Below are 14,751 nucleotides of genomic sequence, written 5' to 3' on the forward strand. Positions count from 1 at the left end.
AAACTCTACAATTAGTTAGATTGTTCAGTGTATCTTTTTTCTATATATTAATCCTTTTTCTCCTTTCTTCTCCTTTCTTCCCCTCCCAACCTCTTCTTTCCATCCTTCCCCTCCCTTTCTCCACAGGACTCCACAGAATGGAGCAAGAATGAGAGGAATAAGGCAGACAGAAAAGCATGAACTGGAGGTTTGTTGAGTTCATCTACTTCCTGTTTATATGGGACCATATAACAGTACAGCCCTCCCACCAGGAAACAGCTGTTACCGACCAACATGTCTCCAAGGAATTTGATTGGCTTATTTCAGACAGGGGACCTTTCCATCACTCCCGGAGCTACCTATCCTTTGTGGAAAGACACCGTCAAGGATTTACAACCAGATATAAAATATACAGGTATGTAGTGAGCTGAGCTGGTTTTTAGGGAGTGCTTCCTTTCAGGTATTAATCTGCTTGGGTGGCCCAAACTTTGCATTAGATATTGTTTTAGGAAGAGAGCCCTAATCAAAGTCATTGTAGATCTTCCACTGAGAGGAAATAACATTCGGCCTTTTGGCATGGTGATAAGAAGCAGCTTTAAGCTACCAGGTGTTATACTTGACAAGTATTCACAGGCACCTGAATTGAAACAGAAAGCAGTCCACACGATGATAAACAAGTTGGAATAATCAATATTTATAATAATAGTTCCATTTCTATAGTACTTGAAGCACTTGCAAAACACTTTCCTAACAACAGCTCAGTAAAATAGATGGTGTAGAGATAATGCTCCAAATTTTCCAGGTGAGAAAAGAGATTTTGAAAGGGAAGAAGATACGAAGATACTTGCCTATGGTTACAGTAGGTCATTGGCAGATTCCAGATCAGGAGTGGAAGAGGGGAAGTAGGAATATAAACAAGAGATAAAATGAGCATGGTATGAAAGCAGGAGAAAGGTAGGAAAATCAGGTGCAGATGGGTACTGGCTGGAAAAGTGTTTTGTCAGTGGTCACATAGCTAATATATCAGTGACAAGGCTTGAACTAAAACTTTCCTTTATAAAAGTCTACCCTTCCATAAACTAAGGTAAGCAACCTCTCTCCTAAAACATTTATAAGGTAAAATATTATCTCAGCCAATATTTAAATTCCTCCACAGACTACTTTCCTCTTATCTTTCCAGTTTTATTCATTTTGTTCACATGCACTTATTCTCTCCTCGAGTTAAACTAGATTGTTAATATTAACCAATCTCTCATCTTCTCTCTCTCTCTCTCTCTCTCTCTCTCTCTCTCTCTCTCTCTCTCTCTCTCTCTCTCTCTCTCTCTCTCTCTCCTCTCCCCTCCCCTCCTCTCCTCTTCCCAATCTTTAAGAATCTGATCAACTTGTTGCTCATGTACATATTATGGTCCCTTCATCGCTACCTGTGAAATTCTTCCATCCTTCAAAGTCAAGTTTAAGAGTCACTTCCTCCATGAAGTCTTTCCAAATTCTACCTAGATGAAAGTGATAGCTCTCCTTATTTTCATTGAGTACATTGTTTGAAACTTTCTTAAATCCTATCATATCATCCTTTATATTATGCTTATTTGTATATAGTCCATATAGCTAATTAGATTGTAAACCCCTTGAAGGCAGGAACTATGTCTCTTTCAAATAGCTATCACACAACCAATATATTATTGCATAATCTGTAGTGGGTAGAGTGCTAGCCTTAAAGTCAGGAGGACCTGAGTTCAAATTCCAACCTCAAACAATTACTAGCTATGTGACCTTGGGCAAGCCAATTAATCCTGATTGCCTCACATTCAAGAGCTATCTCCAGTCATTCTGATTTATATCTGGTCCCTGGACCCAGAAGACTGGATAAGAAAGTGAGGCTGGTAACTTAGCATAGCATCCCCCTCAATCAAATCCAATTCACATACCTGTCATGGTATCACCTCTCTGATGTCATGGTCTTCTTTGCATACAAAGGGTAAATATCTCACCATCAAGCAGCACAGAGAGTAATGCCCTGCACTTGAGTAGACACTTAATGTTTCTTAAATTAAATTCAATTCCAAATCAATATACTTTCTGTATTCTCAAAATTCTCTCCCTAAAAATAGACTCCCCATAGAACATCATTATATTGAGAGGTATGCATGCATAAGCAAAACACAGAGACATTTGACAAGAAAATGCCAGTATCAGTAAGTTATACTTAGTGTGAGGGCTAGAATGAGGCCCAAACAGTATAATTTGGAATGAATGAGGAAAAAATGAATGTGTGGCATATCACATAGCCAGTTGGGATTCCCTAAACTCATGTACATTAATACAAATGCTCTAAATTGAATTATAATGTAATGTCTAAATACTTTATTTAATAGTTTATATGCGCACATACTCTCTACTAAATTTATCCTTCTATATGTAAGGGAAACCCCATATAAGCCAAGTTTTTTAATAAGTTTGATATTTTCTCTATGAAAAAAGGTAATGAATTAAAATTTGTCTTCTTTAAAGATATAACAATGTAGCATATAGATGAGAGTTATTCTGCCCAAATTCAGAGAAAGGTTATAGGATCTTTGAGTATAAGTTTTAGAGAGGCATGTCAACTAAATATGGGGAAAATATTTCCAAATAATTTGAAAAATTCAAAGAAATTAGTAGAATTATTAGGTAATGAGTTGCTTGTCACTAGATTAATGATAGCCTTCTGAACCCCCATTATTCTAGGGTATGGAAGGTGGACAATATTACTGTAAAGATTTAGACTTGAAAGGGATCCAATGACCCAGAAGTGCCTACTTTGACCCTTTCAACTGTAGGATTGTATGAGTCAATTAATAGATTAATCAAATAGATATGGAGGCAGCCTGGCCTAGAACTCATTGTATAATTAAATCAAATTAAAATTAAATCTTGGATGTGTCATTTCCTATAGGTGTGATCTCCAGCACGTCCTTTCCCTTCTCTGGTTCTCAGCTTTTTCCTCTATAAAAATGAGAGGGTCAGACTAGATGATTCTAAGTCCCCTTCTGAGTCTGAGATTGATTCTATAATTTTTTTTTCCTTTTTAAAAAGACTATATATTTTTTCTGAGATCAGTTATCTTCTATTAAATCATGGCCACAAATGAGGTCAAGACTATATGTTTCCACCTGGGTGAACTTGGTGAACCTTTGTTTCCTAGTCAAATCCTTACTCTCGAGTCTCAACAAAGATCAAAAATCAAAGATTCTGTGCCCATCCATTCTCACACTTGGAGAAAGCATTCAAAGCCCAAGTCACCAGATGGCAGCTTGGGCATGATATCATGGTATGTAGTGGGAGACACTTGACAATTTGAACATGAAGACTGATCTGCATTGTTCTGGGGGGGAGGAGGGTCAAGATTTGTATTACCACCTTAATATACAGGCTCTCAGGCAGATATTCAGAGTCATCAGCTCATTCATGAATAAAGCTGAGCAAACAACAACATTCTTACATGGACATGCTCATCAGAACTATAATAAATTGGCAATTTCTCCCATTAACAACTCACGGCTTTGTTGAAATCCTGTAACAAGCTGACTGGTGATTTCCCATGGTATCTTGCTGTGAGGTAACATGGACACAGCACATTAGAAATGTGTCATTTGCATTGCAGACTTGCAGAGATAAAACTACTGCCAGAGTTAAGATGCACCATAAAGCCTGACTATCATGAGCATCCAGAGCAATTGTTTCTACAACACTCAATTCCCTGGTGCTGGCCCATTCTTGGTCCTAAAGCTCTTGAGCATCAGGCCCATTAGTCAGAAGTACCTATACACAATTCTCAATCTGCCTGCACTAGGTCCAGAGGGATGCTGGGAATTGTAAGAAGGTGATGAGGACCAGGCAGATCTCTTCCTTCTGTATAATCAGTAATATTCAAGGCTCATCCATATGTAGAGGGTGACTCTCTCCAGCTCTCTTTTTCACTGTGGGAAGGGGGCGAGAGAAGGAATCAATGCCAAGGATGGCAATGTGAACCTTTTAAATTAAAATCCCAACATCCCATTCTGCTGCAGGTTGCTTTTTAGAGAGTACTAATCATAGTAATAACCGCATATCTCTGAAACTTAGGGGTCTACATGGTGAGCCAGTCTCCTGTTCCACCAGAGAATTTTATCCTCACTTTGATAGGATAGAGTCCATGGAATATCTGACACTTCTTTGGTTTGGAAGAGAAGAATTTATTCACTTCATAGGATAGAGAAAACCCTTACTTTCACTTTCCAGTTATACTTTTGGATGGGTGTTTCTGGTGGGTTTCTGTTTTACAAGAGTTAGGAGTCCATCTATTTTCATTTCAAGGTGAGTCTTTTCAGACTCACAGGTCAGTTTCTCTTTCTCCTTCCTGACATTTTATAGATGAGGAAAATGAGGACTAGAGAGTAGGCTGACTTGCATAAGGTCACACAGGTGATAGAGTCAGACTTGAATCTGAGTCTTCTGCTTACAAACCCTGTTTTCTTATCTAAAATAAACATCTATCTTAAACAACATAATAAACTTTAAAGCACTATATGAATATTAACAATGATTTTTGTTGTCATTCTTAATGTCATTCTTAATGACAACAAAGTAGAAAAACTTCAGAATGGAACGTGGAATATCAAACAAAACCTAGCACATAAAATTTTAGGGCTGGTAGGATATAAAATACTACAGTTAGGAAGAAATCTAGAATTAGAATTAGTATATTAGAATATAGAACACAGGGGAATGTTAGAGTTGCACAGTGATTTAGAGTATAGAATGTTAGATCATAGACTTTTGGGGACTTCTGAGTCCCTATGCTAAAACACTTATTTTATTTTTAACAAATTTATTTATTTTTCCAATTATATGCAAAGATAATTTTCAGCAACCATTTTTGTAAGGATTTCAGATCCAATGCTTTTTCTCCCTCTCTCCCTTGACAATGAGCAATCTAATATAGTTTTATATATATAAAACTATATTAGACATATTTTGATATTAATCATACTATGAAAGAAGAAGAATCAGAACAAAAAGGAAGAAAAACCATGAGAGGGAACAAAAACGTGAAACATAAAACAAATTTCAAAAATTTAATGGTATGCGTTGATTTGCACCAGAGTCCATAGTTCTCTGGATTTTCTTTATCATTATACTGCTGAGGACAAGTCCATCATAGTTAATCATCATACAATGTCGATGATAACGTTTTCAGTATTCTCCTGGTTCTGTTCACTTCACTTAGCACCAGTTCCTGTAAGACTTTCCCGGTTTTTCTGAAGTCTGGATGCTCTTGATTTCTAATAGAGCAGTAGCACTCCATCACATTCATACACCACAATTTATTAACCATTCCCCAGTTGATGGACATCACCTCAATTTCCAGTTGCCACTGCAAAAACAGAGCAGTTATAAAGATTTTTGTATATTTGTGCAGCTAATTCTTTGAGAAGGAGCAGAAAATCATGATTCTATTTCCTATAAATTGTGTTACTTAACAATTTCTTTTGTTTTTCCCTCTGATTCTTAATTTTGAAAATTCCCCTCAATGTAAAAGGCAGAACCATGAAGTGAACAATTAAAATGTACCAGGAGGTATTTGTGTTAAATCTAAGGTATATAACTTTTGGGGGCAGCTAGGTCGTGCAGTGGATAGATCAGTGGCCCTGAAGTGAGGAGGACCTGAGTTCAAATGTGACCTCAGACACTTATCAATTACCTAGCTGTGTGACCTTGAACAAATCAATTAACCCCATTGCCTTGCAAAATAAAATAAAGTATATAACTTTTAAAAACACAGAAATGATGTAGTTCAGTGGTGAAAGAATTCATCTAAATTACATCATAGGTTTAGTCATTCATTTATGGTGGTCCAAATGACTTCCAGAGAGGCTGTTCAAGCCTGTATTTCTTTTTTTTCTTTTTTTCTTTACTTTTTTTCTTTAATATTTATTCTCATTTTGTACAAATAATGTTTTTTTACATTAATAAAATACTCTTGTTTAAGAGTAAACAAAATACCCCCTACCCCCCATATAGACTTGCAATAAAGTAAAAGGGAGAGAAAAAATTAAAATAAAAAAAAATAATAGTAATAATTGTAGGTATGGCCAGGTGGCACAATGGACAGAGTACCAGCTCTGGAGCCACAAGCACCTGAGCACACTTCTGGTCCCGTACACCCAACAATCACCCAGCCATGTGACATGCAAGCCACCTGAATCCCACTGCCCTGCAAAAACCAAAAAGAAAAAAGAAAAAAAAAAGACCCAAAATAAAATAAAATAGTAATAATAGTAGGGGTGTCTGGGTGACAGACAGAGCATTGGCCCTTGAGCCAGGAGCACCCGGGTCCAAATCTGGCCTCAGACACCAAGCCTATATTTATAATAAACTATCAAAATGGAAGGTCTCTCTCTATATGGTGTCTGATCAAATTATATGAGTTTTCCATTTAGTGTAGACTTAGCTACAGAGAGCTAGTGGGTGGATGGATGTGCAGTGGATCATGATTTCTGTAGGAGGACCATCTCTGGTGCAGAGATGGTGTGTGGGTGAGTCTGATCCTGGTTTGTGAAGATCTCTAAATATGGGAACACCTGTCTCCCTTCCATCAGGCCTTTGGCAGGGAAATCCTCCCTGTTCTTCAAAACTTCAGAGATGTAAGTCTCATTAGAGAAGGATTGCCTGCTCTACCTTCCCACAGGGTCCATATTAAGAGTCAACACAAGGCTATGAGAAATAACATGTCAATTCAAAAAATTTTGGTCCTTGTTATTTGGGAGATATTTGTCAATCGTGAGGATTAGTGAGATGGAGAAAGCTGTGAGCATATTGATCTTGACATTTTCTTCTTATAACAGTAAGCAACAGAGATCACCAGACTTAGCAGGTATGCTGAAAAAGAGGTTTTTCCTTACTGCATCCATATACCTCAAACTTACAGAGGAGAATTCTTGAAATGCAGAAGGTACATTCTGTATAAATTGGTAGAGGACATGTACCAACAGGTAGAATTAGAATTCTAGAATTGTAGAGCTGTAAGTCTCTTTAGGCCATAGAACATAGAATTTTAGAGCTAGAAGAGACCTCAGGGATAGAATTTCATAACAGAAATTGTTAGAATTGAAACTGAGTCCCAGAGAGTATAAAATGACTTTTCCTAAATCACTTAACAATTTAATGACAGATCAGGGCTAGAAGCCAGGTCTACTATCTCCTGTGTTTGCTACTTTGAATGATCTAGATGGATGCCATTATTCCCCCTCTTTTGTCCTATGAATAAGTCTAGGTTGTCTAAATGGATATTGGTATAACAGATAGAGAAGACAATGATTCTGGAGGAGAGTGGAGGAAGATCCAAGAGAAAGCAATAGGAATGAAGAGGTTCCTGATTTCATACATCTGAATGGCATCATTTCTTTAGCCTCAGGGGCATTCAAAAGTTCAATGCTTATTGATTTATGTACTCCACCCACGTACTCTAATTTGCAAGTCTCTCATTCATTAATCAACCCAGGTGATAGGAACAGTCTGCAGTGTTTGGTCTTTCAGTTCACTCCTAGACTTAAAATCTCAGGTTGCCTTTGGTCTAGAGAGCCATTTAGAGATGCTGTGGTCCTCTGGGACTGTTTTCACCTGAACACCATCACAGCAATCAGCATCATTTCAGGAGCACTGCCTTTTGCTTGCCTCAGAGGGTAGCTTCCTGTTTCATTCAGGGCCAGCATGGGGGAAGACGAGGTCCTTGAATACTTGTGTTAGCCTAGACTTGATTGACAGGGCACAGTTGCGTATGACATGTCAAGCTCTCCATGGGACTAATATTACAACATGCACCTGGGAGACAATGCAGGTGGTTCAAGGAAGAAAGAGATGATATGAATGGTGCTGTGACCTGGATGATGTTACCCTCTCTGATAATCTGAACTCCTGGGGAGCAGAAAATATACTGACCATCCAGACGAAAAGTTTGAATTCCCTCCAGGATTCTGATAGATGATAACACTTGAGACATAATAATGGCATGAGTCTGCTTGATTTCAGAATATTATTTTAGGATAACAGTGAATGGCAGCTGTTATATTGGAGAAAGGATAAAATGGAAACCTATTCTATTTGCTAGATGGTTAGAATGAATATATGAGGACAGTTGACCCAGACAAATTGACCGATGAAAGAATATGTTGTACTGCAAAATAATGGCTTCAGTATTCTTCTGATTTTAAAAAATGCACCAAAATTGATCCCATCAGTTTTCTCTAACAATTTGAAAAGCATGAAAATAGAAGGTGTCCTGACTGTGTGCATTGTGTAGTGGAAGGAAGCTTAGAATTTGATTGAGAAGACCTGAGTTTGAATTTTGTTTCTGCTAAGAGCTTCTGTCTAACCATTGTTCTCATTGTTCCCATTTGTAAGGTGGAGATTTTGAAATTTATATTATCCATCTTGAGGCTTTGAGGAAGGTACTTTATAAACTATGAATTGCTATATAAATGAGAACTATTGTTATTACTTTGACGTTCCTGCTCTGTTTAGCACAACACGTAGGAACATGGACTATTACATGAGTGAAATAAGGGTAGGAAAAAAAAAGAAAGGCAAAAATGTTCAGAGATATGTGGCACCATCATAGTCAGTCAACTAGTACTTATTAAAAGCTTATTATGTGCCAAGAACCTTGATAAGCATTGGGAATACAGATACAAGTAGAAAGAAAGCCAATTCCTATCCTTAAGAGTTTACATACTAATGAATGGATAGCAGCAAGATGACTGGATTCAGTCAGTAAAACCTGAGTTCAAATTGGTTCCAGCTTCATCATCTTTAAAATGAGGGGGATGAATGAGAAAGCCTTTAAGATCCTTTTCAACTCTAAATTTATGCTTAGGATTTGGTAAAGGGAACAGTGCCAATTACAAGCAATATTCTTGAAGCAAAAACAATCTCACCTAAGAAGTCTGTCATATTCAAGCATTTGCATAATGCTGCTTCCTGACATTTCCTAGTTTTAAGGCCATTCCTCCCAAAACAGCTCTGCAAAATAGGAGGTAGAAATAATAATGTGCATTTCAAAAAAGGAGGAAACTGAGACACAATGAGGTAAAATGATTTAGCCACACAGCTGTAAGGTGGGGGGACTAGATATTAAATCCATGTCTTTAACTTCTGTGAAGTTATCTTTCTAGTACAACACCCTTTTCCCTTTAATGAACCGCAGTAAATCTTAGGGTTATAAATATCCAGGTAGAAATGGCCTCCTACTACTTGTTCTTCAGTATCCAAGTGATCAAGTGATTAAAGGGCATGAGTTGTACAATTATGTTTATTATAGTAAGTCTAACCCCCTCATTTCACAAATGTGGAAACCTAGGCAGTAAATTTAACAGCTTCCTTTAAGTCACATAACTGGATTTGAACCCAGAACTTCTGATTCTCTAGCTGTTGTTCCTTCCTCTGTACAATATAGGAACCCTATCAAGGAAATGGTTAATGAAACAGTTTCCTGGACCTCTGATTGTTCCTAGAACTTAACCTTAGGTGTATGTTTTCTAAAATTTTTGAGTTAAACTGGAAAGAAGAATATCAATTCAATAATCATTCATTCTTCTAAACCAGAAATGAACTGGAATTTCCTTTGCATCAATTTGTATTGTATTTGACATTTTCCAACATAAGTGGCAAAAATGATACCTGAAGGGATTATGAGTTTGACTAATTCTGAGTTTCGAAGGACAGCCAGTGTTCCAGAAGAGGTGAATTATGCCTCTTGCTTTCACTCTTCTATGTGAATTCTAGTTGAACAAACTTTTCAGTCTGTTTCTGTAGATTAATTTACTGTTCTGGGTACCAGAAAAGTGCTCAGTCATGTAGAGGTAGAAATTAGGTTAGTGCTGGCTGAAGCATTTTTTTTGAAACAGTTCAAAATATTCTGTGGACACTGATCCTTTCCAAGGCAAATACCTCATCTATCTGTTTATGTAAAGTAACCCAGACCCAAAGATTTTAGACACTAAATTGAAAAAGACAAAACCATTGCCAACACTGACCTTAGAGTCTGAAGATAATTTAGCTTTCATCTGTTCTTTTGTGCTCCCAAGGAAAGATCATTTTTTTTCAGAACCATTTTGCTCAAAAATTCTTTTCCTGAAAATTTGTATAAATTGCTATTCCAAAGTGAATATTATAGTCATTGCATTTTAGAGCAAAATGAGAACTTGAATGTTCATCTGGGTCAGTTCCTTTATTTTATGGAGGAATATCTTACCTAAAATCTGTACAATATGATGCAGTGGAAAATGTGTTCAATTAGACTTGAAGAAACTTCAGACTAGTACTGGTTCTCACACAAATCGGCAGTGTCATCTTTGAAAGGTCACTGTCCTCTGTGATTCTGTTTTCTCATTTGTAAAATTAAGTCAGACGTTGATCTCTTAAGTTTCTGTTCAACTCTAACGTTCTTTATTTCCAAAATCCCTTCCAGTTTTCCTACTCTGTGATTTTATGTTTTATCTTACCCTATGGAAGGCCTAAGTTAATGTTCTATCTATTATTCTCCCTATCCTTTTGTTCAATTTTATTTCTTCTTGGTGCTATTGTCAGGTTCCTGAACTGTTACTTAAGAAATATCTTTGAGTTGACCTTAGCCAACTTTACCCAGCTTTTCTGAGACCCTCCCACTGCTTTGTGAAAAAGAGATATAATCAAATGTACTTCCAATTTCACTGACTCTTGAAAAACTTTGATCTCTGTAAAATGTTACTGATTAAGAAAAATGATCATTAATGCTAATTTCATTTCATTTGCATGTTGAATATGTTATTGTTTTAAAATTTGAAAAACTGAACATGGTTTTATAATATTGAGACCCTCTGATATTGATATACACAGCATAAAGACAGTTTTTGTCCTGTGCTATTTCTTCCATCTGACTTGAGCCTTTCTCTTGCTCCTGAGCTCAAATAGAGGGTACAGTATCCTTTGCCATTATCCTTGATCCTTTTATTAAAGGCAGCTAAGATTTTGTCTACAAGGTCCTCAGCTTCCCCCCTCCCCAATATAAATAAGAAACTCTGCTTTAACTGTAACCTTACCTAACCTTGGAGCAAAGGCTTTCACCCTCAATAGTTTTCCTAAAATAGGTATCTTATAGTGGTAGCTTAAAGAAAAAAAAAAGGAAGAGAAAAAAAAACCTTAGCACGTTTAAGCATAAGGAATTCTTTTGTTCTGGTGTAAATGGAAGGAGGATGGTGGGAAGGTACATGATGGTACCTTTTATGTCTTTCTATTTCTGGCTCCCCTATAATTCTCTTCCTTTTGGGGGAAACTATTCTTTAACTGAGAACCACCCACTTGCCTCTGGGATACAGGGCCACCTCAAAGACATTCACAGACATTTCAATTGCTTCTCTGCATTCCCTTCACTGGGCACTGGGTTGTCAACAGCAACTTGAGAGTCTGCTTCTAAAAGGAATAGGTAGGTGAAGTCAGTTGTAGACTTTGATCCACATCTCCTGAGTGAATATAGGAAGCTCTCAACCTACTTTTGTTGAATGGTCCCTGAGAACATAGTCATGATTTGATGGTTGGGGGTTCATTAGACAGCGTTCAGATATGATTCTTACTCTGGGAAGAACAGTGAGGTCATGTAGCCAGTATTATTGGAAATAAAAATGTCCTTATATCAGAGGATCATTCCATTAACAGTTTAAAGAAATAATAATCTGGATTCAAACTCTGTTTGAATATTTAATAGTTATGTGATCTTAGGCAGATCATTTCATTTTCTCTTGATCTTAGTTTCCTTATTTATAAAATAATAAGGTTGTTTTATAAACTGACAGATTAGTATTATGATCCCCATTTTCAGATGAGGACATTGAAGGTCAAAGATATATAACCCTGGCAAAGGTGTAATTTTGCTAAGATGAGGTTTCCTATCTTTAAAATATACCTACTTGTATTTATTTTAATCAAAGTTTTTCTTGAGATCATTTATTTTTATATATTACCTTCAATTCAAGTATATACTTCTTCCCTTCTTTACCTAACAAGTTATCCTACAAAACTGCTTTAAATAGATTGCCTTATAAAAGTACTAAGTAAATTCAGACTGCTATTATTGGTATTGCTACAACTGTTATCACTAAGATTGAAATATATTTTTCTTTAATTTTTTTATATTAACATCTTTTGTTGTACATTACATTTGCCAAATATATCTTCCTTCTTTCCATTACACAGTGAGTCATGTCTTGAGAGACAGAAACAAGATACAGTCAGAGAGAGATGGAAAGACAGAGACAGAGAGGGACACACACTGACAAAAATGGAAAGACAAACAGAGACAGACACAGATACAGAGATAGAGAAAGTGAAAAAAAGAAACAGAAGGACAGAGAGAGAGAGAGACATAGACAGAGGGACAGAGAGATGGGGATATAGAGAAAGACTCAGAGAAACAGAGACAGAGAGAAAAAAAGACAGAAAGACAGAAAGACAGTAACAGAGAGACAGATGGAGATATAGAGACACAGAGAAATAGAAAGACAGAAAGAGACAGAGACAGGCATAAACAGAGATAGAGAGATAAATACAGGAGAGAGGGCATAGAGGGAGGGAGAGGGGGAGGGGGGAGGGGAGAGAGAGAGAGAGAGAGAGAGAGAGAGAGAGATTGTTGGTGTTGTTGTTATATGGATGAATGGATTCATGGAGTTTGGTGCAGTCTACAGACCAGATAGGATTGCAAAGGAAATCAATTAAATTGAAATTCATTAATCAAAATATTAAAAGCAAGTTTACAGAATCCCTGATTTAGCAGAAAGAATTCTAGCTTTGGATTCAAAAGCCTTGAATTCAAGTCCTGGCTCTGCTATCTCTGTGACCTTGACAAGTCATTTAACATCTTAGGTCTCAATTTCCTCTTCTGTAAAATGAGAGGGTTTGACTAGCTGAATCTCATGAATTTTGTTATGAATCTCATGATAAGGTGACTTAGCCCAGGAGTGTTAGAGTGCTTTGCAAACTGGCAAGTGCTCTCTAAACAGAAGTGATTATTTGGGACTTTCTCTGGATGTTGCTGGAACTCACACTGTGGGTGCAGACTCCTGCCTGGGAGATGCTTCTCTCCATGGAGCAACTCCTACCTGGCTGCAGAGGAGGTCAACATTCCAGAGAGTTGCAAGGTGTCTTTCTCACATTTGGTCCCAAAGAGTCTTACACTGACATAATCATTCACAGTGAATTATTTAGAGGAAGCTACAGTGAGGTTGGAGTTATTTGTCCTGGTTAAATGAATCCTTTCAGGAGAGAAGGAAGCAGAAAGGGGGTGGGAATAGGCAGAGAGAGAGACCTTCTATGTAAATTGCTCCTTGTGTATCCTACAACCTCCCATGACATGGCAATATATTATAAAATACACAAAAATCCTAAGCCCCATCAGTCTGTCCATAACTTACAGAAGCAAGAGAGCAAGCAAAACTTTGATTTTTCTCTTAGGACTCAATGCCCTAGAATGATCTGGAATCAAAGGATCTGGGTTCAAATTCCAACTCTGTTGCTTTCTTCCTTGTGTGATCTTGGGCACATCACTTTCCCTCTTTAGCTTCAATTTTTTTTCTTTTAATTTATTTTTTATTCTCATTTTGTACAAATGTTTTTCTTTACATTAATAAAATATACTTGTTTACAAGTAAACAAAATACCCCTCCCCCCATGAATATAGATAGACTTGCTTGGGCAAAAAGTAAAGGGGGAGAAAAAAATTAAAATTAAAAAAATAATAGTAATAATTGTAGGTATGGCCAGGTGGTGCAATGGATGAAGCACCAGCCCTGGAGCCAAGAGCACCCAAGTTCATATCCAGCCTCATAAACCCAATAATCACCCAGCCATGTGACATGCAAGCCACCCGATCCCCACTGCCCTGCAAAAACCAAAAAGAAGAAAAAAAAAGACGCAAAATAAAATAAAATAGTAATAATAGTAGGGGTGGCTAGGTGGCAGACAGAGCATTGGCCCTTGAGCCAGGAGCACCCGGGTCTGAATCCGGCCCCAGACACCCAATGATCACCCTGCTATGTGGCCCCAGGCAGGCCACCCAGCCCCACTTGCCCTGCACCCTCCCCCAAATAATAATAACAAAAAATGTGTTTCAGTCTTTGTTCCAACACCATCAACTCTGTCGTGAGTGGATCACATTCTTTATGATAAGTCCATCACAAAAGTTACTTCCATATTTTTCCAACATTGCCATTGCTGATTGCAACTCCCTCCTTTCTTATTTCTCCACTACCATGTACTATATTTTCTCTCTCCTTTCACTCTGACTCTGCTGTAGGGTCACTGAGTGGCACAGCAGACAGATCCCTGGTCCTGGGGCCAAGAAGCCCTGATCCCCCATACCACCCCTGAGGCCCAGCATCCACCTGGCCCTATGGTCCTGGGCAGGCCATCCAATCCCAGCCCCTTGCAAGAAGTAAAAAAAGAAAATGTGTTATATCTGACCACTGTCCCCCCATGGTCCATCCTCTCCTCCTTTATTTCACATCCCCACCCCTTCCCCCTGCTCCCCCCTCCTTCTTACTCAGTTGTCTATACCCCATTGAGCATATTTGCTGTTTCCTCTCCTAGCCATCTCTGATGAGAGCAAAGGTTCCCTCATTGCCCCTTGCCTCCCCCCCTTCCATATCACTGCAATAGCTCATTGTAATAAAAAAAAAAATCTTATTATGTGAAATAGCTTGGACTATTCCCCCTCTCCTCTTTCTTTCT

At 37.7% G+C, this 14,751-nt stretch overlaps 1 protein-coding gene across 1 annotated transcript in view; it reads left to right on the forward strand.

Annotated features, from left to right (window-relative positions):
- BRINP1 (BMP/retinoic acid inducible neural specific 1) overlaps positions 1–14,751 on the forward strand; it is a 168,082-nt gene that overhangs the window by 46,937 nt on the left and 106,394 nt on the right. Inside the window, exon 2 of the mRNA XM_074211722.1 lies at positions 127–394. Within this exon, the coding sequence (XP_074067823.1) occupies positions 177–394 (218 nt within the window). The 5' untranslated portion in view covers positions 127–176. The remainder of the gene's footprint in view (positions 1–126; positions 395–14,751) is intronic.

Source organism: Macrotis lagotis, chromosome 1, assembly GCF_037893015.1.
Source record: "Macrotis lagotis isolate mMagLag1 chromosome 1, bilby.v1.9.chrom.fasta, whole genome shotgun sequence".
Classification (NCBI taxonomy): domain Eukaryota; kingdom Metazoa; phylum Chordata; class Mammalia; order Peramelemorphia; family Peramelidae; genus Macrotis; species Macrotis lagotis.